Source organism: Vulpes vulpes, chromosome 14, assembly GCF_048418805.1.
Source record: "Vulpes vulpes isolate BD-2025 chromosome 14, VulVul3, whole genome shotgun sequence".
Classification (NCBI taxonomy): Eukaryota; Metazoa; Chordata; class Mammalia; order Carnivora; family Canidae; genus Vulpes; species Vulpes vulpes.
Genome location: NC_132793.1, coordinates 28022613 through 28049870, shown reverse-complemented (window position 1 = coordinate 28049870; position 27258 = coordinate 28022613). Strand labels below are relative to the sequence as shown.

Sequence of the window (27258 nt, the reverse complement as noted above, 5' to 3'; positions counted from 1 at the left end):
GCGCGCGTGCGCAGGCGAGGCGAGGCGCCGAGGCCCGAAGCAGAGCCGGGGCCGCGCCGCCAGGTCCGCCGTCGGTCCACGCCGTCCGCCGCCCGCCGCCCGCCCAGCGCCTCCCCCCGCCGCCGCCGCCGCCGCCGCCGCCGCCGCCGCCATGGGAGTGCAGGTGGAGACCATCTCCCCCGGAGACGGTGAGTAGGCGCGCTCGGCGGGCCCGGAGTGCCCCCGCCGCCGCGCGCATCCGCTCACCGCTCCCTCCGTCTGTCTGTCTGTCTGTCTGTCTCCTCAGGACGCACCTTCCCGAAGCGCGGTCAGACCTGCGTGGTGCACTACACGGGTGAGTCGGCGGGCTCGCGGGGGGCGGCGGGGCGGGCGGCCGCGGCGGCCTGGGGGCAAAGGCCCGGGGCGTGGCGGCGGCGGGGCCCGCGTGGCCCGAGGCGGAGGCCTGGGCGGTGACCTCGGGCACGCCGGACCCGGGACGGTCTGACCCGGCTCTTTCGCGCTTCCACAGCAGTCCTGTGCCCACTGCGCGGATGGGGAAACTGAGGCTGGGGTGGGGGGCGAAGTCGCTGGCGCAAGGTCACATGCTCGGAACGGGCAGCGCCCGGGCCGGCCGGGGACCGTCAGAAAGGGGTTTGTACCGTTTCTGTGTCCCGGGTGACATCCTGCCTCCCCTTCCGGCCCTCCCTGGGATGGAGATAAGAAGGGCGAGGTAATTTCCAGTCTGCCGAGCTGCCTCTGCCTGAAGTCGGGATTCGTCCCTCCGCCGCGGTTGGAGAAAACGTCCTGGTTCCTGAGGCACTGTTGGGGCTCAGCCTGGCTTTGGAGGAGCTACATCTGCACGGTCTTTTTTCCTCTTCTTACTTTTGAGCCACCTGCAAATCCAAGCCTCAGTAGCACGTACGGCCCAGGCTGATGGAACGTGTAATTTAGTCCCCACCTCCAGTCCTCCTAGGAGTACAGACTTTCTCCTCCCCATTTTAAAGATAAGGAAACTGAGGCCCAGTTAGAGTTACACGTAAGCCAAAGGAGATTGTGGACCTTCCGCCAGAATCAGTCTGCCATAACTCAGACTTCAGAGTGGATGCCTTGAGACCATCTTTTACTCCATGCCCTTACAAGGTCCTCCTGGGTTGTATTGGGGAGGGGGGTGGAGGCTGAGCAGGCGGAGACTCCGTGGCTCTGGGCTGGAGTGGGGGGCGGTGATTGGTGTAGCCACAGTTGATATGAATAACCTTCCCTCCCTCTCCCCCTTCCCCTTTCTCCCCCCTTCCCACCCTTTCCTCTCTTCCTCCTCTCCCTTCCTCTGTTTCTTCTCCTTCCCTCTCTTTTCCTCTTTCTCCTCCTCCTCCTCCTCAGTAGTAGGCTGTAGGCAGTTAGGTCCATGCTGCTCAGGGATAAGCTCTATCCTCTCCCAGATTGTGGGGGGAGCCCTCTGTGAAGGGGGGTAACTTTCATAGGGAAGGAAGAGAAAGGCACTTCACATCTCCCTTCCCATGCTCTCTCACTTATTTGGCTGTTTTGTCTCTCTGGCCTTTCTCCAGGCAGGGGGTGGAGGGAGTTAAGAACTAGAACCTTTTAAAGGCTACCCAAGGAGGAAGTATTAAAACCCATCTTCAAGAGTAGGGAACTCTCTCTCGTGCCTATAAAATGAAACTGGAAGGTGCTTTTGACTTTTTAAACAGCTGTCTTTGTAGGCTGCGGTCAGCACCTGAGCCTAGGCGCTCTAATGGAGGAAAGCTTGTCTGTTGGGTCGCTTTTGATCAGTGTGATGAAAAGAGTAAGCCTTGCCTTTCACAGTGCTAGAGTGAGTAGGCAGTTTATTCAGTTCCCACAGCCAGCTAGGGCAGATGCTGGCACTCAGGTGATGAGGTGACTTCTCCCACCCCCCATATTATAAGTAGCCATGTTAGGATGATTGGCTGTATCTGTCTCACTCCCAAGTCTGTGCCCCTCATCCTTGGTTTACCCATCTTCTGGTGCTGATAGCAGGATTGGATCCACGGCATGTAGGCAGAGCCATGTTTCACTGTGCCTTTTGGTGAAACGTCCCCACACAGCATGTCTGGAGCCTTTCCTAAGAGAGCAGATGGTCGTGGGACCCAGAACACCATCAGGGCTCCCAATGCCTCTTCTCCCAGTCTGTGTTTTCCTTGAGGGTGGCACCCACCCACACGTTCCCAGAACAGCAGCAGGACCCTGGCGTGCACTAGGACAAGAGCTTTCTTTTTTATTTCATTTTTGATAAGCTCTACAAAGGCGCCTTAGTGAGAAGCCAGCTCTGCCTCTTGCTCACAGAATAGGCAGTTCTTGGACAGGCGGCTTTGTTCCGGCGGGTCTTTGCCACCAGCCTCCCAGGAAGAACCTGTTTGAGACCTGTGGGGGCGTGAGAGGAATGGGTAGGCGCTTTGAGATTTCATCTATAGCAGTGAAAGCTTTCAAGCCTGTGGGAACAGAATTCTTCTGGAAGGAACATGATGGGGGTGGGGGAGCACCCTCAGGACTTAAGGGTCTTCACAGGCATGAAGACCCCCAGGCCTCAAGAAGGAAGAAGAAATGCTCCTAATACCCCTGGTTTTCATCCCTGTTATTCTCTGCTTGGCTGCCTCAACATTCCCTTGTCAAATTTCTTTTTCTCTGCTTCTCCCAAGTGGTGACTGTTGGAAGTCCCCTGCGTGCCCTTCCACCCCTGGGCCCAGTTCCTCACATTGCTTGGCTGTGTGACTCCAGTGATTACAATTCCTGGGAGGGAGAATCTGATTGACCCAGGTTTGGGTCAGGCAAACACTCTTGATCCAGCCTGCTGTGGCCTGGTATCCACCGCTGCTGATTCGGGAGCAGGTCCAAAGAAATAGCCCTGGAAGTAAGATAGCCAAAATCCCCTCGCAGCCGCCAGAGAGATCTGCATAGCACAGACTGACTTTGACCGCATGGACATTTCAAGTGCTGCTGGTGGTTGCCAGTTATAGCCTCGAGGCCACTCTCAAGGCTCACTCTGGTACCTTCTGTGGCCTCTAGTGGAGCACAGCATGCGCATGGCTTCAAAGAAAGGCCTGTGTCACCTCTCTGGTGCGAGAAGGGAAAATGAAAACTTTGCTGTCACCAGCCAAGCACCTCCTAGTAGCATGACAGGCATCGAGGTGGGAGGAAGGAGGTGGCAGGATAACCTGCCAAGTATGTGCCTTGAGGATCAAGTGGATTCTCACAGCTCCTTCCTTGCCTTCGGTAGCTTCGTCATCTTTATTGTTGAACTTGTCCTGACACACAGCTAGGCTTGTGTCGCTTTTACTCATATCAGCAGGCCACATGCCTGCCATTGTCAGAGCAACCTCAAGTGGATTGAAGGAATTCTTTTTTTTTATCCTCTTAAAAAGTAGTTAACATTTCATCCTTGGGATTGGGTTTAAGTTGTCAGTAGCCTGGCTTCTATATGAGAAAAACCAGGGGTCCCTCAGCCCCCATCTTGTCAGCAGGCCCACTTGGCGGGCATCTGAGGTGGCCACTCTCCTGCAGCCCCTGTCTCCAACCCCTTGTTTTTCTTTAACCCCTGTCTCCCCCTCTGCTTTATTCCATCCACCCTCCCTGCTCTTTCTGGTGTTCAGAGGAAGGCTTACCCCCAGTAGAGTCTCCACAGACTGGTCTTTCCCCTTGCCTCCACCCCATGGCATCTTCGGTCAGACAGGCTGGCACTGTTCGGCCAGGGCTGCAACAGGACCCTTTTACTTCCTACAGCAGGTGTTTATGAAGCAGCATCAGCAGCAAGCCAGGCTCTAGGGACATGACTAGTGAACAACATAGTCAGAGACTTAATCTGGTGGGGCTTCCCTGGGGTGACGTGGCCAGTAGCTTGCAGGTGTGTATGTCAGGTGGCAAGAAGCGCTATGGAGAGATGGAAGCAGAGTGCAGGCATGGGGAGGGGTTACTGCTTTTGGTGAGGGTGGTTGGCAAAGGTCTCTGACAAAATGACCATTTTAATACTGACCCAGAGGAGGTTGGGAGTGAGCATTGTGGAAGAGTCTCAGGCAGAGGGCCTGAAGCTGGGGCATGCTTGGTGTGTTTGGGGAATAGCAAGGAGACCAGTGTGGCTGGACTGGATGGTGTGAGGGGAAAGCTGTGGGAGGAGGAGGTGATGGTGGGGCCTTGTAGGTTGGTTTAAGAGTTTTAAGAGCACTGGCATTCTGAATCCTCAGTGAGGTGGCAGCCATTAGAAGGTCAGGAGCTGACTTGGATTTATTTATTTATGCATTTATTTTAAAATTTTTATTTGACAGAGAGTGCACAAGCAGGGGGAGCAGCAGGGAGAGGGAGAAGCAGGCTCCTGGCTAAGCAAGGAGTCCGATGCGGGGCTCGATCCCAGGACACTCGGATTATGACTCAAGCCAAAGGGAGGCTGACACCTAACTGACTGAGCACCCCCCAGGTGCCCCTGACTTGGGTTTTAATGGGCCCACTTCCTTTGGGCTACTGACCTTTTATGGGCAGGGACAGAAACAGTGCTCTGGTTGTATCTTGGCTATGTAGTGTGCTGGCCTGGCCAGGAGGGAAGAGGTGGTGCCAGGTGGACAGTGAGCCCCACCAAGAGGGGTGTAGCATCCTTGAGTGGGTTTCACATCTTGCCTCTGCCCTGTAACTTATGAGAGCTTGGACAAATTGTCCCACTTGTCTCAGCTTCTGTGTGCCATCTGTAAAATGGGTGTAACAACACCTGCTGGGGGCAAGTGCGTTCCTTGGGGCGGGGAGCAGTGACGGCCACGTCTTAGTGCACATAAGGTCGTTAAGGCTGCCTGTGTCCCAGGCACTGAGTGATGATGTATCCCTATCGGTCCTTCGGCCAGTCAGCACCACGTAGGATGCCTAGAGTGGGAGAAAGGTAGAGTCCCAGTGGTAATACTCAGCTCCTAGAGTGGCCCAAATTCACTCGCAGGACAGGGTTGGAGCTGAGACCTCATCCTCTGTTCCTTACACATAGGGAAGTAGGCACTGATAAGATAGATCTGAGTGAGGATTCATGTTCAAACAGGCCTACACCTTGCCTGCAGAATAGAACATATTGGCTAAGAAAGTTGCAGCTGATCTAAATGGGTGTACTCAGGGAGGCTGTTAGCATTTGTTTCCTTTTCCTTGTTTCCTGGTGGGCATGAGAGGGGCAGGGTTGGGCTATACCAGTCTGGCTGTGCAAGTCAAAGTGCCAGTCCTTTTCTTTTTTTAAAGTATAGCTGACCTATACTGTTTCACTGGTTTCAGGTGTGCAACACAGCTCTTAAACAAGTCTGCATCCCGCTGTATTGTTGTATTGCTCTCCCCCCCCCCCCCCCGCCCCGCCCCCAGCTGCCATCCCAGGGTGTCTTCGTTTCCTTAACATAATGCAATTTTAACATTTTGGAAATACACCTTGCTGTGGAAGCCTTATTTTCTTTTCTCTGGAATTGTGATTACCAGCATACACAGTCAGGCCAGTGTCCCATTCTCTTTTCTTGGATAAGAGCAGAAGGTTCGTGTGTCTTAAATGAACCGAACAATGAACATAGCATGCTTGTATGTGTAACTGACTTGTGAAGTTTTCAGACATAGAGAAACATCCAAATAAATACCCCTGTGCCCACGACCTAGATTCTGTGATGGTTAACATCTTGTCACGTTTGCCGTTTCTGTCTTCTTAGAGAAGACGTGCGCATATGTGTGTGTGTGTGTGTGTGTGTGTGTGTGTGTGTGTAATCTATGGGTTGTTCACCGAGTCACTTCAGCTGCAGACATCATGACACTTCACCTTTAAATACTCGAGCATGTGGGCAGCCCGGGTGGCTCAGCGGTTTAGCACTGCCTTCAGCCCAGGGCAGGATCCTGGAGACCAGGATCGAGTCCCATGTCAGGATCCCTCCGTGGAGCCTGCTTCTCCCTCTACCTGTCTCTGCCTGCCTCTCTCTCTCTCTCCCTCTCTCTCTCTCTGTGTGTGTGTGTGTGTGTGTGTGTGTGTGTCATGAATAAATAAAATCTTTAAAAAAAATAAAATAAATATTCGAGTGTGCTCAAAAATGAGAATATTCTCCTTATCCTCCTACTGGTCACACTTAAAATTTAAAATGATTTGATAGTACCTAAAGCCAAATTCATATTGAAACCACCCCAGTTGTAATTAAAGTGTTTATTTCTTTTAATAGCCAGTATTCTTTTAAGGTTTATTCATTGTAGTTGGATATTATTTCTAGTATCAACCTAGAAGAATCCTTACTCAGGTTTTTTCGTAATGACCCTGATTTTTCAGAGCAGGCTTGTTCCCTTACTCAATGCCCTACGTCTGTCCCTTATTGTCTCCTGGTGTTGTTGGACTTCTCCGACACCGGCCTGGTGCTGTCTTCCATCACTTCTTATGGGGTGCTATATGCTTCATACCCAGCATACCATGGGGGAACATCCCTTTTTGTGATGCTGAATTTCATCTTTTCTGTAAAGGTACATTTTCCCCTTTGCAGTAAGCAGGCGATATGTGGGGTTCTTGGGCATCGTGCCTCTGTCTAATCCTCATCCACCTTTCACCTCTGGCATTGACACCATTGATAATTCTTGCTGGAAGACACCATTTCATTGGCATTTACAAAGTGGCAGTTTTAAAATTCCTTTATACCTCCTACATTTATCAGCTGCTGTTCTATAAAATAGGGTAAAGCTTAATTCTTTTCCTTTGTCAAATTTTAAAGTGAAGAATTTGTTTTGTCATCTTCTCTGGTGGTGGCAAATGACTGCCCCTCCCCCATCTCCTTATTTATGGGTTTTTTTTTTGTTGTTGTTAATATACTGTGGAATCATAAATTTCCTCAGAGCTTAGAACCATTGATATTCATTATTCTTTTTGATATTTACATTATCCCAGATTTGGCTACTAGGAGCCCCTTTGGGCTGCCTCTGATACCTTTTTGATATGTCCCCCTTATTTCTTAATCACCTCCTTAGTTCCCCTCCTCTGGTCCTGGCATCAGTCATCTCTCCTAAGAGCTCTGTATCCTTTCAGTGGGTCTCATTGATTTTTTTTCCCCATTAATAGCTTTACTGGATATAATTTATGTACCATAAGATTTACCCATTCATCCATAGGCTTTTGAACTTGAACATTTTTGGTGGTTAAAAACTGATTTTGTGGGGTGCCTGGCAGTGGAGCATGCAGCTCTTCATCTCGGGGTGGTGGTTTAAGCCCTATGTTAGGTGTGGAGCCTACTTAAAAAGAAACTGATTTTATGAAGTGCTCATGGGTTAATTGTTATCTGTAAGCTAGGAATTGCTTTTCTCTCTAAAAAGAGAGTATTGTTACCTGCTATTTCTCATGGAAAAGGCCAGGGGTGTTTTGGATAACTTATTATCCAGTTCTCCCTTTGGTGTTCATGGTGATGGTTGTTTATTTTCATTTCTCTTTTTCCTCCTCTGTTCTTTTACCTACTGAAGAACTCAGCTGAGTCCTCATATTCCTTCCCCCAGCTCCCTTTAACTTCAGTCGGATACATTCTAGCATTGGAGGGGGAGGGGGGGAAAGGAGAGAGGGGGAGAAATAGTCCACTGCTGGGACTGCTGTCTCTGCTCTTGCTGCCTTTACTCATCCCCTTCCAGGAGCTCAGACCGCCCTGGCCTACCTTCAATTCCTCGGACACACTGAGCGCATCCCACCCAGGGAGCTCTCTGGCTCTGTGTTTCAGTGCCACCACCCTGCTGCTACTCCCCACCACAGGCAGGCTCTTATCAAGCACAGCTTCCATGGCAGCCGTCAGTGAGTCTCCCCTGACTGACCCTTGGCTGAATGGTTTTTCACACGAGCACACCACATGTGCCTGATTGTCCAGCAGTGGCACCCATCTATTTCCTTCATGGTCTTCCTCATAGGCAGTCTGAGTACAGTGGCCTCCACTCTTTCCCCAGCAGACTGCAGGCCTTAAGAGACTAGACCCACAGTGGTGGTGTTCTCCAGGGTCTCTCCCCATCAGCACCTGGCATGGAGTCACACAGGGACTGTTGGAATAGTGCTCATTTAGGATCTAGCTGGAATGGGGAAAGCCCATATTCTCTTAGGTTTGGCATAGTGTGTCTGTTTCCCTTAAGTTAGAATAAGAAGGAAAATACTTAGGTTTTGGACTTTGCCCCATCCCTGTGGATTAATAAAATTGTGACTACTTCCTCTCACACCTGCTACATACAAAGCAGCACACCAAGCCCTTCCCTCAGTCATTCAACAAATGTGTTAGGAGCTAGGAAAAGCCTCGGCCCTGCCCTTGAGATGCTTACCTTGAGGGAGTGCCTTCCCCTGTGCCTACTTTTACAGGAGAAGTGCCCTGAGCCACCCATACCTGGGTGGAAGTGCCATGTGGTCTTGGATGTGTATGGCTTTGGCTCGCAGGAGGGGAGAGCTTGCCAAGTGTGTGGAGGGGGAAAGGGAGCCTTTGGTTTTTCTACAAGTACTTACCCACCATCTCTTTTGTGCAAGGCACTATTCTAAGCACCAATAGTATAGGAATGAAAAAGACACATCATGGTGCCTGTCCTCATAGATCTTAAACTGTAGTAGGAAAGAAAATAACAGATATGACTGATAAGCAAAAATATATTGTACATTAGCTAGTCAGTGCAGAGGAGGGGACAGGAGAAGGTTGAGATTTTAGATAGACCCAGGAAGACTTCAGTGAGAAAGTAACATTTGAGACAAGACCTGAAGAAGGTTAGGGAGTGGTCCAGGTGACTATGCAGTAAGAGCATCTTAGAGAACAGCAGGGATGGGGCAGCCCAGGTGGCTCAGCGGTTTAGCGCCGCCTTCAGCCCAGGGTGTGGTCCTGGGGGCCCCCGGATCGGGTCCCACATCGGGCTCCCTGCATGGAGCTTCTCCCTCTGCCTGTGTCTCTGCCTCTCTCTCTCTCTCTCTCTCTCTCTCATAAATAAATAAAAATCTTAAAAAAAAAAAAAAAAAAAAGAGAGAGAGAACAGCAGGGATAAAGGACCCAGGGTGATAGTATCCCTGGTGTCTATAGAGAACAGAAGGAAACCGTGTTCTTGGAGTGGAGAAGTGTGTGAGAGTAATCAGAGATGAAGTCAGTGGGATGCCATGTGGGGTGGCAGCTCTTCCAGGGCTTTGTAGACCATTTTTAGGACTTGGATTCTATTCTAAGTAAGATGGGGAGCTAAGGGAGGGCCTTTAGCAGAGGAGTAGTAGGGTCTGACTTGTATTTTAGAAGAATGTCCTTCTAGCTGCCGTGTCAAGTTTAAACTGTAGGAGAAAGAGGGCAGAAGCAGGGATATGGGGTTGGGGGTTGGGGGAGGAATGCTGTGATCATCTGGAGCCAAGCCCCAGAACTCATGCCTTTAATCCCATATATACACCCTACAGATTCCCGCTTCTGTGTTTTCTGGAAAACAGAAAAAAAGAAAAGCTAAAGATCATGCATATTTCTACCATTACCAAATAGCCACTGTTAAGTATTGTTTTCCTTCTATGCATCTCCACCTGCTCCACCCTAGCCCCATGACATATAATGTGGCAGTCCTTTTATTTGTATTATGATAAAGTGAGAAATGAAAGGCATGCCCACAAGGACATGAATTGTAGTTCATGTTCTGGGATCCTGTGCGTTCTTCCCATCATGGGGCCTTCTTGAAAATATACTTTTGGTCATAGAATTGAAAGAGATTTAGCAAAAGGTTAGGAGTATTTCCAGATAAGAGATGGGGTATGTCCTTGCACTTGTTTTCTGTGATGGGGAGGAAGAAGCTGGCTCCCTCTTTGGGTAGGCACTTGACCTTTGATCATACCACGTGCATGGGCTTCTCAGAACTCCCAATTCAGGAAGGTTGCCCAGGGAATGCAACCACAGAGGCCTGGAAATGGAGCAAAGACATAGGCTTTGAATTCATAACTCTTAGCTAGCTGCAGGGTGGAGAATCTCTTTTCACTCATTATGATGGGGCAAGTGGATAGTTGACTATAAAAGTGGCATGACTTCTCTAAACATTTTATTTCAAATCCAAGCATAAATCATTTACTAAAGGCCCATGTCTTTTAGGGTGGCTCTTCGAGTAGAGTTTCCCATCAAGGTTCTTGCGAAAATCTAGTTTTGGATTCTTCTAAAGTCAAAACACTAAGGACCATTGGGAGGTCATTATCAGTGCCACACCCTTCTAGTTTGTTTTTTTTTTTGTTTTTGTTTTTTTAAGATTTATTTATTTGTTAGAGGGGTGCCTGGGTGGCTCAGTTGGTTAAGCATCTGCCTTTGGCTTAGGTCTTGGTCCTGGAATCTCCAGATACGGCCCTGCATCAAGTTCCCTGCTCAGTGCGGAGCCTGCTTCTCCATCTGGCCCTCCCCCTGTTAATGCTCTCTCTTTCTCTCTTTCTGTCTCTCAAATAAATAAATGAAATCTTTAAGAAGAGTAAAGGTTTATTTATTTGAGAGAGAGAGGACATGCGTGCATGCAGGAGAGGAGGGACACAGAGAAAATCCTCAAGTGGACTCCCTGCTGAGCAGGGAGCCTGACGTGGGCTGGATTCCCCAGGCCCTAATATCATAACTTGAGCTGAAATCTAGTCAGACACTCAACTGACTGAGCCACCCAGGTGCCCCAAACCTTTCTAGAGTTTTAAGATTTCTTTCTTCAAACATACATTAGTCTTATTCACACACACATATTCACTAGGAGTATTTTTTGTGACTTGCCTTTGTTGAGTCTTTCCAGTCAGCTAGGACCACTCTTTTTCTGTTCACACTCATAGTTCATTTCTTTGCATACTGTTTGTGTTTCCTATTCTCAATAAGTGTAACTGACATAAATGAGTTTGCAGGTAACATAGCTGACCGGCCCTTCCTAAGCATAAAGTGCACTTGGGGAAGAAGAATTGGAGGTGATTAGAGACTGGGGGCTAAAGGCTCCTTTGCTGTGCTGGAGCTGTGCAGGCTGTGGTGTGTAGGAGTCTTTGGCAAGGCAGTTAAGTTAAAGGCGGTTGAGGGAGCTTCTGTAGATAAGAAGATAGAGGAAGGGAAACAGCCATGCCTGAGTCAGTATGCCCATTTGCACCTAGGTCAGTACATCCATTTGGGAATGGTGGCTTCAAATGCACATCTGCAGAAAAATTAGTGATTTTCAGTTTGGGTCCCCCTCCTCCATTCAACCATTGTTCTTTTATACTTAAGAAAATACCTGTTGAGTCGAAAGCCAAAGTCCATTCTCCCTCTCCCATCTGTAAATGGCAAGAACTTTATTTTGTTTGGCAAGTTTGGAGTGTAGGATATTCTGTTTTATTGTTATCGTTGTTGGATTTAGGTTTGGGCTTTTTGTCTTTAATTTTAAGATTCTCTGTAGTTTGGACCCTGTAAAATCCTGCCTTTGAAAACCACCTGCAAAGATACCATCAGCAACTGAAGACCACATTGTGAGTCATGAGCTTTAAGTGCCACAGGTGTGTAGCCCTCACTACAGATCCTTCTGCAGTCCTCCTCCCCACCCTGGAGAGGGTACAGGGGCTCTGCCTTCCGTGATGCATTCTTGCGTTATTAGTGAAATAATTACCCTGTGGTCCCCTTGAATCTCCAGACCCTGGCCTTGGGTCTTCACCACTGCTTCCATGACTTGCACTGAGTACCAGGAGCACAGTGCAAGGGCATTTGCTCAGCAGCCACTGGCCAGGTCTGCCTTTCCTGGTTCCTCCTGAGTGAGCACACCCTGAAACAGGCGAGCTCCAGGAAAGAGCAGCTGTGGGGGAGGTGAACTTGAAATTGTTCTCCACATCCTTTTCTTTTCTTTTCTTTTCTTTTTTTTAAGCTCTCCTGCTCCTTCTCTAAGGATTTGAGTCTGGTTCTTCCCCCAAAAGAACAGCTGAATCGTTTGGGAGGAAACTCAGATGAAGGTGACATCAACGCTTTCAACAGCCAAAGGCTGCTTTACTGGTCTCTCATGCAACCATAGCTTTTGCTCTTTTCATGGTCTTTGTGCTTTTAACCAGAGACTCCCAAATTTTTGCATTTTTTCCCCTCCCTGATTAGTAATATAAAGGTGCTGAAAGTAAAAGCTGTCATTCTGGGATTACCCCTCAGAGTCTTCCTCCCATACAGGAAAGAGATTCTAAATAAGATTCCTTGTGCTTGTCCTGCTGGTTCTTAAAGATTGTGCAGGCGAAACCACTCCTAAAGTGGACACAAGTGCTGCTGGCCTGGAAGGTACCAGGGGTTGAGCCTACTGCAGCAGAAACGTAGGACTGAAGGCCAGGTTTGTGACCTCAAGCTGCCTTCAATCAGGAGAGACAATAATTCTTGAAATGGAGAATGCAGAGCTGTCCTGAGCAGCCTGTGGGTCATGAGGCATAGGTTTGTATGTAGTCAGAAATGCAAAGAGAGGCCCATGCTGGTGATGGGTTTTGCTAATAGTGGCCTCTGGAGCTTAGAGTGTCAGCTGTCATATCTGATTGTAACCTCAGTTGCCTTCTCTCATCAGAGCATGCTTTCTCTAGGAAATTATGGCACTAGCTTGGCAGGTGCTTTCATTGGTCAAGGGCTCCAGATCCTGGCACACAGATATCCAGAGTTAAAATGGGAGCAGTGGCTGAGACTTTACCAGCCACCTGCTTTACTTGCTCCCTCCCGTTACAGAGGAAGTACCTCGCTACTCGCTGCCAGGTTGGGAATAGGAGGTAAACATGTATAGGATTTTAGTGAATCTTACTTTTTTCACTTAAAAAAAAAAAAAAAACAGTTTTGTAGAGGTATAATTGACATCCAGTAGACTGCTCGTGTTTAATGTGTATGATTTCATAAGTTTTGATATGTCTGTTATTCTTCAAAACCTCCTCTTTCTATTCCTAGCAATCTCTGGCATGCTTTTCTATCAGTAGGGTTTGTATTTTCTAAAATTTAATATACATGGAATTGTACAGTGTGTATAGACCCATGTCTGGCTTCGTTTGCTTCAGCATAATTATTTTGAGATTTTTTTTTTGGTTCCGTGTTATCGATAGTTCATTCTTTTTTATTGCTGAATAGTTTCCTTTTATATGGATGTGCTTGTTTATCCACTCACCAGTTGGCAGAGGTTTGGGTTGTTCCAGTTTTTGGCTATTCCAAGTGAGTTTGCTATGGACATTTGTCTTTTTGTATGGCTGTCATTTATCCAGGATAAATGGAATCGCCCTGTCATATGGGAGGTGTATGTTTAACTTAGATGGCCAACCTGCTTTCCAAAGTGGTCGTTTCATTTCATATTCCCATGTGCAGTGTGTAAGAAGAATTCCAGTTCCTCCATCCTTACCACTGCATATGATCAGTCTTTTTAATTGTACTCATTCTAATCAGTAGTAGTCCTATCTCCCAGTCGTTTTAATTTGCATTTTTATGGTGACTAATCATATTGAGCATCTTTTCATGTGCCTACTTGCCACCTGTATATTTTTTTCAGTAAAATAGCGATTCAAATCTTTGCCCTTTTTTAATTGAGCTGTTTGTTTTCTTACCGTTGAATTTTGAGAGTTCTTTATATATTCTGGACACAAGTTCTTTATTGGATCTATGATTTGTGAAGATTTTTTTCTTAGTCTGCCTTGAGTTTTCATTCACTTAAAAGTGCCTTTCAAAGTGCAGAAATTTTTAGTTTTGATGAAGTTCAGTTTATTCTTTTGTGCTTTTTGGCCTCCTATCTAAGAAACCTTTGTCTCACTCACAGTCATAGAGATTATTTCCCTGTGTTGTCTTCTAGAAGTTTTATGGGTTTATGTTTACATTTAGGTCAATTACCCATTTTGGGTTGATGTTTGATCATGATGTAAAGTATAGGTTCAAGGTTTTACTTTTTACCTGTGGGCATCCAGTTGTTCCAGCCCAATATAGTTTTCATATCTAGAAGTTTGGTTTGACTCTTACTGTCCTCTACTAATTCTAACATCTCTGTCAGTTTTGGAGTGGTTTCAATTGATTGATTAGTCTTCTCATGGCGGGTCATGTTTTCCCTCTTGTTTGCATGCTTGGTAATTTTGGGTGCTGGACATTGTGAATTTTACCTTTTGGGGTGCTAGATATTTTTATTCCTGTAAATCTTCTTGAGCTTTGTACTGGGAAGCACTTAAGTTACTTGGAAACCATTTGGTCCTTTTGGGTATCTCTTTTATGATTTGTCAGGTAGGTCTGGAGCAGTGCTCAGTTTGGAGCTGATGATTCCCAGCTACTGAGATGAGATCTTTGGGGTGTCCTACTCAGTGCCTCATAAACCAGGATTTTCTCCAGTCTGGCTAGTGGGACAGTCACTATTCTCAACTCTGTGTAAGCACTGGGCACTATTCCTTCTAAACCTTTTGGATGGTTCTTTTCCTGGCCTTAAGTAGTTTCCTCAAACTCATGCTGATTAGTGTTCTGCTGAATACTCAAGAGGGACCCTCTGCAAATCTCTAAGGATTTTTGCACTCTACACTTCTCTCCTTCCTGGTTTGTGTCCTTTGGACTCCGAGCTGCCTTGAGCTCCATCCAGGTCCCTCTCCCTGGAAACGCCCAAGGGTGTAAGCTGGGCAGACATAGAGCTTCTTGCCATTTTAGTTTCCCCTCCGGGATCACTCTCCTTCATTGCTGTGTCCAGTGTCTTAAAAACGTTTTAGCTATTGTCAGGGTTGTTTCTCTGTCTCTCGCTCTCTTTTTATGGTGGGGGTTTTTGTTTTGTGTTTTTGTGTTTTTTTTATTATTGTTTTGTTTTTGGTCACATAGAGTAAATCTGATCCCTATTCCTCCATGTTGGCTAAAGCTATTTTGATGTCACAGCTTGTGTCGTGTTCTGCATTCAGCACTGACCAGCCTGATTCCCACTCCAGAAAACACCATACACATGTTAAGTTCTGCTTCTTAATGAACACTGCATCCTCCCCTGTGTCACCTGTTTCCCTGGCCTGCAACTTATAGCCATATATAAGTGGTCTTTTCCTCCCCACTGGGGAAGCCCTCCTTCTAGCCCATTCTTACTCCTATAGCCTGTGCCAGTTGTGTGAGATCTTGCTCAGCTCTGGGGATGTTGTTTACTTTTCCAACTTAGATTATAAGACAACTCCTCCTCAGGCCTAAGGAACCCCACCACTAGCAACACCACCACCCATCCTTCCCTAAGATTTTCTTCTGCAAGGAAGTAAGTGAGATGGACAGTTGGTGACAATGGTCTGAAGTTCTGGAGCAAGGCTCATGTCTTCTCAGGGGAAACAGCTCATCTGAAATAGGGGAAGAGAATAAGGATCCTCAGCAAGGAGCGAAATAAGTCAGAGGAAGACACTTATATGGCTTCATTCATATGTGAAACATAAGAAACAGGGCAGAGGATCATAGGTAAGGGAGGAAAAACTGAATGGGAAGTCATCAAAGAGGGAGATAAACCATGAGAGATTCTTAACTACAGGAAACAGGGTTGCTGGAGAGGTGGATGGGGGGTAGGGATAACTGGGTGATGGACATTAAGGAGGGCACGTGATGCGATGAGCACTGGGTGTTATTTGCAACTGATGAATTATTGCATACTACATCTGAAACTAAGTTTGTATTATATGTTGGCCAAGTGAAAAAAGATTTTTTTTCAAGGATTTTCAGCAAGGCTCCTGTTTAAAGTCCCTTTACTTTGAAATCCTACTTCTTGGCTTCTGTGGTTTTTTGAAATAATAGGCAAAGGCTTTGCCCCTCAGTGTCTCAGAAAAACTGAGAGTTGGGGCTAGAAAGACATGCTTCCAGACCCACAGTCTGCACTGAAGAGCATCCACTTCTCCAGGTTAGCTTAGCAGCAGGTAGCACCTGATGCTCCTGGCCTGGAACAGTAGGCATCTCACCTTTAGGCAAAGTAGGATGGGTGTGTGTAGCATCTGGAGGTAGCTTGGCAACACATTTGATCAGGTATAAGAGGGAAGTGTAGGGAGTCTGCCTCAGGACCCTTTGGTCTTTCATTGCAGTCAGAATACAATCTTGCTCTGGTTGAGGCATGTTCAGATTTGGCTGAAAGAATAATTCTTTTGTAGGTATATTTATATTTTAAACGGTGAGCTTCAACCCGTAGTGTATCACAAAATAAATTTAGGAGGTCACAGTCAGCATTCTTTTGAGAAATGAAAAGTACATCACATGCAGTAACTCTTACATGTAAATCTTATTTCACTGATACATGTGTGTGTGTCCTGGGTCCTGATAGATCATGCTGGTCTGCTGTCAGAGTCGATGACAGCCTTTGTCATGTGAGTTGTTGAACTCCAGTTCTTTATTACCCTCTCATGGCAGTACTGCGGGGTGGGGTGGGGGGGCTATTAAGTAAAGATCCATTAAAGAGTCGCTTCATACCTATTTAGGTTATTTTCAACTGCAAGTGATTGAAAACCTGACTTAAGGCAGAGCAGACTTAATCACCTCAGAACATAAAGCTTCAGGGAGGCAGTTTGGGGCTGGTTCAGAGCAATAGGACAACTAGTCTCTGGTACTCTTGACCTTCTCATGATTACAAGGTGGCTGCCAGGGTACAGACATCACATCCTCACAGAACAGCATTCAACAGAAAGGGAGGGCAGGAGCTTTCTTCCTGAGTGTCTTTTTGACCAGTGAGGCAGGTCTTTCCTGCAGGGTTTCAGCAGACTCCACATTTGATCTGAGTGCCCAGACTGGCCCATGTGCCTACCCCACACTGACACTGGAATAGGAGAAAGGCCTCGATTGGTTCCATTTCATCTCCTGGGCCATGCTGTAGCTGTTCCTGGAAAGTTGCTCAGTTGGAGAGAGGAGTGGGAATATTTGGTCTGTATTTTCTAAGGGTCTGGAATGTGCCATGGCCTGGATTCCAGATGCCCCTTGAGGCAGGTTTTTGTCTCCGTTTTGTCCAGCCACCCTTTGCAGGCAGGGCTCAGAGGGCAGGGACCACCCTGCCATTTTTAGCTGTTTCCCAGGGGTTTCCTTACCTAGTGACTTTTCTACCAAATCTGCTAAGGGATCCCTGGGGCTCTATTCATCATCTCCCCAGATGAGCACAGACCAGAAAGAGGCTGTTTCTGGTCTTTGGTCTCCTTCATAGCTCACATTCTCCATCGGGCCAAATACAGCCTTTTGATAGAGCCAGGCCCCACTACCCACTGGCTCCGACCTTGGGTGGGTTAACTAAACCTTGGAGTTGGTTTCCTTATTTTCACCATAAGCAGGCTCCAATGGGTGATAGAAAGGCTCTCTGCCCGGTCAAAGAAAGGGTTCTGAGAATCCAGACTGCTCATTGCCTGCTCTTACCCCTAATGCAGGGTTTAGGTTGGTCGGGTTCAGTGTATGCAATAGAGGACAGACTAAAGTGAGAGTTGTGGAGGGTAGACACCTGTTTTTCTCCTAGGTGTTCATTTATAGGAAACTACTCAAGTCCTGCCATTTGTCATTTCTTTTATCAGGCCATAAATATGTTCTGGTGAAGAGATGAGTGCCGTGTACACCCCACCTTGCTAGTTCTGGGGTACCAGTTCCTGGCTCTCTATTGACTTGGCAGGAGTAGATCCCCACCCTCCTGTCTCCCTCTCAGTCCTCAGCCCCCAGCTCCAGACTTCAGGCATTGTCGGCACCCACACTGCTCAGGACATCTGTCTGCCTTCCTGTTCTGTTAGGACAGCAGTTCCCGTCCCCACCACTGCCCATTTCCTATTTTGTCAAAGTTGAGCTAGTCCGGTGGCTTTGATAAAGCTCTCAATTGATCTCTGTTTCCCTATCCCACTTGTAAGTGTTGACATTGTTTTTTAAGTTGAGTTTATGTTAGGATTTCCCTCCTCCCCTAAAAACATCCGAACACAACAGAATTCTGTTTTGCTGGGTCTTCTGAGTGATACTTTAGAACCATCGTGGGCACCCACCCTTAGCCTCCAATGAAATCTGCTTTGTATGAGTTGTATGTCAACAACTGGCTTACCTCTTCCAGTCTGGGATGGTGCTTTGAAAGTTCAGGACCTCAGTGACAGCTGTCTCTGACTTTCAGAGAAACCACTGCAGATGATCCTGTTTGAACGAGGAGTGGTAGGTGTCTGTCTTGTGCACTCACCCTCTGGCATCTCCATGTCTAGAAGTCCCCCTTTTGGTAGAGGCTGCCAGTGTGGTTTGTCTGGCTACTGGGGCACTGGAGTAGTTGAATGAACATGGTTTTTGGATTTATAGTCTAGCTTGACTACTTTGGCAGGTTGCTTCACTTCCTTCTGCTTCTCTCACTTCCTTCCTCTGTGAAATGGGGACAATGCTGGGGGAGGATTGAGTGAATTCATGTGTGGAAAGTCCCTGACTCCCAACTGGACACACTGCCCTCAGTTCAGCTGGAGTTGTCCGGAGGCCACCAGGGAGAGGTTTTCAGTGTCTTTACTGTTGCCATTTCTCTGATTCCCTGACACCAGCTGGCGTCCTGCAGTTCAGTTTAGTTCTGATACTACCCGCGTTTCTGTAAAAGGGGATGGGTGAACTGAGGAAGGCCAGTTGCTTCTGAACCATATGTGACTGCCAGCCATTACATGTGCCTTAACAGGCCCATGATTATTCTTCATCTCAGAGTGTGCTGACAGTTCATGTCTAGAGCATGGACACTTACCCATTCTCAGCCCAAGGCAGACAACTGCCTGCCTCTGGTGGTCAGCTCACTGCTTGGAGTTGGGAAGAATACACATAGCCCTGGGGTAGAGGGACTGTCCCAACTCGAGAGGCCCACTGAAGACCCAGGAAATCCTCCCGGGACACCACATTCCTCCTCAGGCCTCGGGCAGCCCTGCCAGGCCTGATGCCCGGCATCCGGGACGGGCACTCCTCGGCTGGCTTCTTACACACCTCATGTCATCACTCCTTGTTGCTCATGTTACAACTGCCCTTTTTCACAGGGATGCTTGAAGATGGAAAGAAATTTGATTCCTCCCGGGACAGAAACAAGCCCTTTAAGTTTATGCTAGGCAAGCAGGAGGTGATCCGAGGCTGGGAAGAAGGGGTTGCCCAGGTATGCTCTTGTTTGTTTTGTTTTGTTTCCTGGTGTCTGCCTTTGAAATGATGCTATGGGTAGGACATTCATATGATTCCAAAATCAAAAAAGATGTGAGTAGAAAATTTTACTTGCATCCCACCCCATCTTGCCAGTCCCCTCACCCCCAGCAACTCATGGTATTAATGTTTTTTATAGAGTTTCCTTAAGCATTTATAAAAATACACTTTTTTTTTTTTTTTTTGCTGTAGACACACACAGTGTTCTGTACTTTGCCTTTTCATTTACTCTTTCACACTTTGTATATCCAGAAATAAAAGAGGAAACTCTCTCTTCCCACATTCCCTTAGGTGGGTGTATTTTATCAGTACAATGACCTATTGATGGTCATTTCCAGTATTGTGGCTGTCATAAACAATGCTGCAGTGATGAATCTCGTGTGGACTTAATTTTACATTTGTGCAAGTGTTGCCACAGGCAGATTCTGAGAAGCAGGGGTGAGCGGTTCACGGGCTGTGTGCACAGTATGTTGATATACTGCCAAGTTGCCATCCGTAGGGATTACACTGAGCTGCCACCAGCGGGCTGTGAGGATGTCTGTCTCCTCTCAGTCCCAACCAGCAGTGTGTTGTTAAACTTTTGGATTCAGGACAATACAATGAGTGAAAAAAGTTATCTTGGTGTGGTTTTAATTTGCGTTTGTCTTATTATTGGCCGTGTTGTGTCAGACCCCTTCTGAGAGGTCATACTCATGGAGAGAGTCATTTTGTTTGTCTTGAGTCTGTTTCCTCAGCACTCCCTCCCCATTTGTGTAAATGGCTTTTGTTCTGCCGACACAATTCCCAATGGACAACAGGATCCAGGGTGCCAAATTTCAGTTGGGTTCTAGCCTTCCATCAAGCCCAGCAGGTTTTTTCTCAGCATTAACTGGGTTCCAGCATCGTGAGACCCAAGGGGCTTTATAATCAGCCCTATGTGGTGGGTAATTAATCAGTCTGTTTCCCTCTCACGGAAGAGAATTGAGATGTAACCAAAGTGGAAAGATGTCTGTCTTTCTCTTTTTCCAGAATACACATTGTTCTACTTCCTCTATAAACTATCACCAATTTATTTCCAAGTGAACTGCTTAACTTGCAGAAACTTTTAGGTCATCCCACTCCCAAGTGTTTAGATTTCTGTTCCTGCAGGGTAGAGGGTTGGTAGTGCAAGAATGAGAGAATCTTTGTGGTTCACTTCCCTTTGGAAACCTCTGTCCACACTGCCTGTGTCTGGCTGGCTCTTGGTCTGTAGCCCATCCCCCAACGACCATGCCAACCATTGTCCACACCACAGCCATCTTCTGTGGCCATTCCGGCACCGGAACAATAACTGTGTTGTGTTCCAAGAGCCATAGCTGCCACCAAGATAGTGTTATCAGCCTATTGTACATCCTAGGCTTGGCGAGGCCTGACCGGGTGTTGGGGAGATTCCCAGTCTCCCCAAGGACCCAAGGTACATGGGGGTCAATCACGGGCCTGTCACTTGTGAGAAGTCTGGGTGGTCTGGGACCTGCACAGAGCATCTTTGAAATTCCACAGGATATCTTTGAGTGAGTTAAAAGCACAGGAAGAAGGGGGGTTGTGCCCTTTTCCCTTTCTTTTGATATTGTTGTCGTTTTGCTCTTACGTGTACAAGTATGCGGTCCTGCCACAGGACTGTTTGCAGCCTGCGTTTTCCCCTTCTCACCGTGTCTCAGCCATCTTTCTGCGTTAGTACATTTCCGTGTTAGCCACTGTATTCTTTCTAGTGGCTGACCATGGTGCAGATGTGCCTGTGAAACCTCTCTCCTCATAATGGGCATTTGGGTTGTTAGCAGAAGATGCTGGAAGTGGAATTGCTGGGGAAAAGGACATGACTCTTTTGAATTTCATTAGATTAAACCATATGCTTTTAATTTTAACTGCCCTTACCACCCTGGCCCAGCATGTCCTGGTTTCCTAAAGGAGATGTGAGGAGCACGGTTTCTGAGTCACATTAGAGTCTGAGCGCAGCCTTCAGCCCCATCTCAGTTGCTGTCTCTTAGGCTGGGTCAGAGAGTCAGGAGCGTACACCAGGAAGCTGAGCAGAGTGCACTGGGAGGGTGGACATGCAGCAGAGAGCCTGCTCACTGTTCAGAAAATATATATTGAAAGTTATTTATGTATTTGATTGAGAAATGAAAAAGTACAAACGTATCTTAAAAAGTGAAAATTTTCCCTCCACCCTGGCCTCTGTACTCTGTTCTCCCCATGGAAAAATGCTGGTATTATTTGTGGCCTTCCAGAGGTATTTTCTGTTTATATAGGCAAGGTGAAGGTATGTAAGTATTTCCCTCTTTTTCACACAAATAGTAGCCTACTATACATGCTACTTTGTAAAATCATGTCCTTTTGAAAGTTTTTCTATATGAGTGTAAGTATAAAATATAGAAAGTATAGAAAAGTAGACTACCCCAAATATTACTTTCTGTATATGTGTTTTCTTTTAAAGCAAAGTTTTGGTCAAAGTCCTCCTTTCTTAAGAGTGTAGATTCCACTTAACGTGTCCTTTGAGTGACAGACCCCTGAAGGACAAAGTGGTTATACTGACATGGTACTGGCTGCCCAGAGTTAGGTACATAAGAGCTGGGCAGAAAGGTTGTTTTTATCTGCTATTGAGCCCCTTAGAGCCAGATGCAGGGATTGTGCAGCCTGACTGCCAACCTCTGTGTTCTGCGCTGGGAGGTTCCTGGCACCCAGGCAGCCACACAGTCACTGGCATGTCCTAGTCACATTATGCTGTCTCAGGGACACCCCAGTAACAGCCCTGCTTCTTATAGAAACAGCTGGGGAGTGCATCTGGTTGAGCCTTTCTTTTTTGTTCTTTTCACAGATGAGTGTGGGTCAGAGAGCCAAACTGACTATCTCCCCAGACTACGCCTATGGTGCTACTGGGCACCCAGGCATCATCCCACCAAATGCCACTCTCGTCTTTGACGTGGAGCTTCTGAAACTGGAATGACAGGAATGGCTTCCTCCCTGAGCTCCCCATTCTTGGGTAAGGAACTGAATGCCAAAGGCCTTTTCCTGCCTTTGTACCTCCCAGTGTTTGGTGGATAGCAGAACCAAAAATGCCACGGGTTCTTCCCCCCTACATTCTTGCTCTGTTGGGAAGCATTTCGGTTTCAGTTACTAAATTATTAGTGTAACTGGTCACCCTGTGGAAAGGGATGATATATGCTCTCAAACAAACTCATTGGGTTGGGGCAGCTGATAGTAGCTGTTTAAACGAAGGGTTGTCTTTATATCTAACTTAAAAACTAAAACTGAATTGGGAAGCAGAAATGTGGCCAAATTTATAATGCCAAAATTTTAGTTCTTTAGAAAAGGAAGACTGTTGAGGACTGCTTACCCTGTCCTAGTGGATGCAGCCCCCTCGCCATATACGGTGTGGCCACTGCCTATCAGGGAGTGTGAGAGGGACACTGTCACTTGGGCCAGCTGTCTTGGGGGCAGGCCCAGAACACTAGAGCTCACAGGCCTGCCTCCTTCTCATGGGTGGAAAGGTGAGGCCAGGGCGTCCTCATGAAGCATAAAGGTGCTCTCAGTCCTCAGATCTGAGGGACTGATCCGCTCTCCCATGGACCATGTGAGAGAAATGAGGTCTAGAGAGAAAGACCTTACTGAGGGTCACTTCCAGGCAATGACAAAGTAGGACTGGAACCTCTCTCTTGCTTCCCCTTCCTGGACTTGCTTTTCCTTCCTTTTACTGTCATCTCTAGGAAATGACACTCTGTGTCCTAAGGGCTCACAACTTTGCATGTGGGTATCAGACTCATAAAACACATGAATGCTGCCACCTTCTCTCCACTCGGCCCCAGACCTCTCAGCTTTCCCCATCCTGGCCCTGGAACCAGGGGACCACAGCCAGGGGCTGGGTGAGAACGCTTCTGTTCAAAAGCTGTCACAAGTGGCTGCCAGTGGTCTAACCCTGTCCTGCTGTGGGCTTTTTAAAATACAAGGTCTTTTCAAATTCTTAGCTATTTTCTCTCTGTGGTTTGAGCCCTACGTACCTGGTTCATACAGGCTTGAGCAGGTTTGATGACCCTGGCTTCTCTACTTAGCATTCTTACCAGGAGGGAACTCCTGACATTTTACAAAGCCTCTGTCTGCCCAAAGGTCTACACTTCATCCACACCCTCTTTACTGTCCTTTGAGAGCTGAACCCTTTGGACATAAAAGTACTTGAAGGGAGCCTTAGAATTAGCCTGACATGGGTACAGGCATCCTGTAAACCTGGTAGGCTGAAGGGAGGGGGAGGATGGGAGAGAGGGCTACCAGTCACCCTGGCCTAAGCTTCCCCCTCACTGCCAAAGAACATCGCAGAGTTTGCATAGGTCTTGAAGGAAAGCCTAAGGGCAGACCTAGAAAGTTACAGATTTAAGTAAGTGAATAAAAGACCACAGACGCTTTCTAAATTTCTTCAACATGAGGGGCATACCAGTTTAGGGCTGCACACATGGAAGTCACTAGGAAGTCTATCCTAAGATTCTCCTGATGGCTAGGGCACACCTCAGACGATTACTGGGAGTGGGAGCCAAGCATGACAGTTTTTTAAAGCCCCCACGTGATTCCTATATGCAGCCAAGCTGGGAGACCCTGTGATAATGAGGAACTGTACCATCACTGCTCTCCTCAGCAAGGTAGATGGAACCTTAGGTTAAAGAAAACACTACCAGTTTAGGCAGGAAGAAGACTGCTCACCCGGGAATCCAGCCCGGGCTCAGTGGTCTCTCCCTAGCTGGAGCAGAAGCGGCTTGCTCTAGGTGAGACCTTGCAGCTCTTGAGGAAGGGACTAGGTGTGGCAGGCAGCCCCATGTCTGTCCCTGCCGCGCAGATGGAGCCCTGTGTTGCTGGAACTGACAGATTTTCTGTCCCCCACAGATGTGCCATGGAGGGATGTGGCGCCTCCAGACGCGCACACGCGAGTCCGTATGGAGCTTTTCCTGATGTTCCACTACACTCTTTGTATAAACATCGACCCCGACTGAATGTGTTCTGTCACCCAGCTTTGCTCTTTCCCTTTCTCCTCGTGTGTGTGTTGACCTAAACTATATGCCATAAACCTCAAGTTACTCATTTGATTTCGTTTTCATTTTGGGGTGAAGGTTCAGTTTCAGTCTTTTGGATCTAGGTTTCCACTTAAGTATTAGTCAAGTATTAACAGCACAAGTCATGGGTTAACTTTAGAATAGGAATTGATGTTGGGGGGGGGGGGATTACAAGAATCTTTATTTTATTTTATTTTTTTTTGGATGAAATTTTTATCTATTATATATTAAACATTCTTGCTGCTGCGCTGCAAAGCCATAGCAGATTTGAGGCACTGTTGAGGGCCGAAGTAACTCTCCCAGTTGAGAGATGTCCTTGGGTTGAATTAAAGCCCTACCTGAAACTGAAGTGGGGAGGGGGAGAGCCTCTGCCTCCACTACCCCTCCCCTACCCCCCCCACCCCAATAATAAACCCTCTGCCTTTTGGAAGCAGATTGTTCTCACTGCGATATTGGACACTACAGGTATCTGTCCCCAGGCCAGCAGGGACCTCTGAAGCCTTCTTCATGGCCTGGCTCTTTGTTTTGTTTTGTTTTGTTTTTTTTCCATCCTGTGGTTTTTCTAACGGATATTCAGGACTTTTGTAATCTCATAGCTATTTGAGCTCCACTTTCCAAATTTTAAGAACTTTAATTGAAAGTTTAAATTGAAGGTGCTGTTTGTAGACACATAACACCCGATGAAAGCCCAGCCATCATGACAAACCCTTGAGTGTTGTCTTGAGAAAATGATGCTGGTCATCACAGCTTCAGCATCTCCTGGTTTTTGATGTTCGGCTCCCCCGGCTGATCTCAGAGTTTCCTGGCTTTTCCTCCTCCCCCTCTCACCCCTTTGCTGTCCTGTGTAGTGATTTGGTGAGAGAAATTATTGCTGCCTACCCCCCCCACCCCCACCTGCCCGCACTACGTATGAGTTTCAAGTTTTATTATTGCAATAAAAGTGCTTTATGCTGGCTTTTCTCAGCTCCGTGTGATGGTGGTGACTTTGATTACCTTCAGGTGCTTCCCCGGGCCATTTGGTGGAGGGGGGTGGAGTCGGGTCTGTGCCAGTGGGGACGTCCTGTAGGAGATTGTGTCTTAGCAAAAGAACTGGAGTAGGAACAACCTTCCCTGTTGGCCCCCCTGGGGGGGGGTGAAGGCGGAGGTGGTAGGTTTACATCTTCACTGGGGGAGGAACTATCAGGAAGTGCACACACATACACACACACAAATACACACACCTGCCGCCCATCATCAAATGTTTTTTTTTTTTTTTTAATTTTTTTTTATTATTTATTTATGATAGTCATTCAGAGAGAGAGAGAGAGGCAGAGACACAGGCAGAGGGAGAAGCAGGCTCCATGCACCAGGAGCCTGACGTGGGATTCGATCCCGGGTCTCCAGGATCGCGCCCTGGGCCAAAGGCAGGCGCCAAACCGCTGCGCCACCCAGGGATCCCCAAATGTTTTTTTTCAATAAGAGTTCTGGGTAGAGTGCTCTGCTGGGTTCTCTGTAGTTACCAAGAAGTGGGAGATGCAACCAGCCCTCAAGAAATGAGCCGCCACCCTGTTGGAGATGTGCTGCAGCAAATTGATGGAGGGTTATGAAGGGAAGATTGGGGTTTTAAATCAGTGTTCCTCAGTGACATTGGTGTAGAAATTATTTGTCATGTGTACAGACTAGTTGGTTACAGTAGCTTCTCTGGCCCCACCCTGTGTGTGCTGGTAATACTCCCCATCTCCCTTGTGATGGAGACCATCAGTAATACTCCCACGCCTTTTGAAACACCTCCCCAAATTGCCCTGGTCGAGGGCCTTCAATTTTAAGTAGAGAGCTTGTTTAAGAAGTTGCCTGATGGTTTTCCAAATCCATCCCTTTATTAATTTAAGTCACTGGAGCAATATTTGAGGGTCATAGCTTGTTTTTTCCAAAATTCCCTTTAAAAATTGTCAAATAGGGCAGCCCTGGTGGCTCAGAGGTTTGGCGCCGCCTTCGGCCCAGGGTGTGATCCTGGAGTCCCGGGATCAGGTCCTGTGTTGGGCTCCCTGCATGGGGTCTGCTTCTCCCTCTGCCTGTGTCTCTGCCTCTCTCTCTCTGTGTCTCTCATGAATAAATAAATAAAATCTTAAAATTAATTAATTTAAAAAATAAAAATTGTCAACAAAAGATTTTATAATGAACACCATTTATCACATATTTATCCATTCCTCTATGTATCCATCCTTTTGTATTTCAGAATAAATGTCAGACATCAGTACAGTTCCCCCTAAATACATATTAGAATTTAGTATTTGTTTATACTTTTGTGCCCTACAGCACTGTCAAGATATAGACTATGGCTACCATCTCAGAAAATACGTTTATGCCCTTTCTCAGTCCTCACTTTACCCCCAGAGGCAACAGTTATTTTCCTACTATAGTATTGCCTATTACTTCTGAATTAAATTTAAATGAGATTCAGCACTCAGTGTGGTACCTTCACTCAGAAACACAGGGATGCTCTTAGTTCTCATGGAACTTAAAGTTAGGCAGGACCTGTGACTGTGTTACAAGGTGAAAGAGACTTTGCAGATGTGATGATGTTACGGATCCTGAAGTGGAGAAATTATCATGGATTATGTGGGTGGGTACAGTATAATCACGAGAGTCCTCAGGAATCAGAGAAAAGACATCTGAAGATCCCTTGCCTGCTGGCTTTGAGATCAGAAGAAGGGACTAGAAGCCAAGAACTGTGGTGGCCTTTAGAAGCTGGAAAACACAAGGTATCCTATCTTCCCTGGGGTCTCTAGAAGGGAACCAGCCTAGCTAACACTTTGGTTTTAGTCTGATGAGACTTCACTTTGGACTTCTGACCTCCAGAACTAAGATGATAAATGTGCCTATGTTGTGGTAGTTTGTTACAATAACAAGAGGAAAATAATATGGGGACTTTGTTTCTCTTAGTTTAATTTTTTTTAAAAAAAGGTTTTTTTGAGAGGCGTCTGGGTGGCTCAGATGGCTAAGCGTCTGACTCTTGATTTTAGCTAGGTCATGATCTCAGCGTCCTGAGATCAAGCCCTACATTGGGCTCTGTGCTCACCATGGAGCCTGCTTAAGATTCTCCCTCTCCTTTTCCCCCTGCTCCTTCTCCGGCTTGTTCTCTCTCTCTGTACACTCAAATAACTCTCTTTAAAAAGAGATTTTTGAGATGCCTGGGTGGCTCAACAGTTGAATGTCTGCCTTTGGCTGGGGTCGTGATCCTGGAGACC

The 27258-nt window shown here is 47.1% G+C and overlaps 1 protein-coding gene across 1 annotated transcript; it reads left to right on the top strand.

Moving 5' to 3' along the window:
- On the top strand, positions 1-24994 carry FKBP1A (FKBP prolyl isomerase 1A). Its single transcript, XM_072736217.1, has 5 exons — positions 1-188; positions 287-334; positions 18830-18942; positions 21814-21978; positions 23865-24994. Exons 1-4 carry the CDS (start codon positions 152-154, stop codon positions 21940-21942), a joined length of 327 nt encoding a protein of 108 aa, XP_072592318.1. The 5' UTR covers positions 1-151; the 3' UTR covers positions 21943-21978; positions 23865-24994.
- The last annotated feature ends 2264 nt before the right edge of the window (positions 24995-27258 follow it).

Coding starts and splice junctions, on each gene's coding strand:
- FKBP1A (XM_072736217.1), top strand. CDS start 152: ATGGGAGTGCAGGTGGAGACCATCTCCCCCGGAGACG. Junction 335..18,829: donor CTGCGTGGTGCACTACACGG/GTGAGTCGGCGG, acceptor CCTTTTTCACAG/GGATGCTTGAAGATGGAAAG. Junction 18,943..21,813: donor GGGAAGAAGGGGTTGCCCAG/GTATGCTCTTGT, acceptor TTCTTTTCACAG/ATGAGTGTGGGTCAGAGAGC.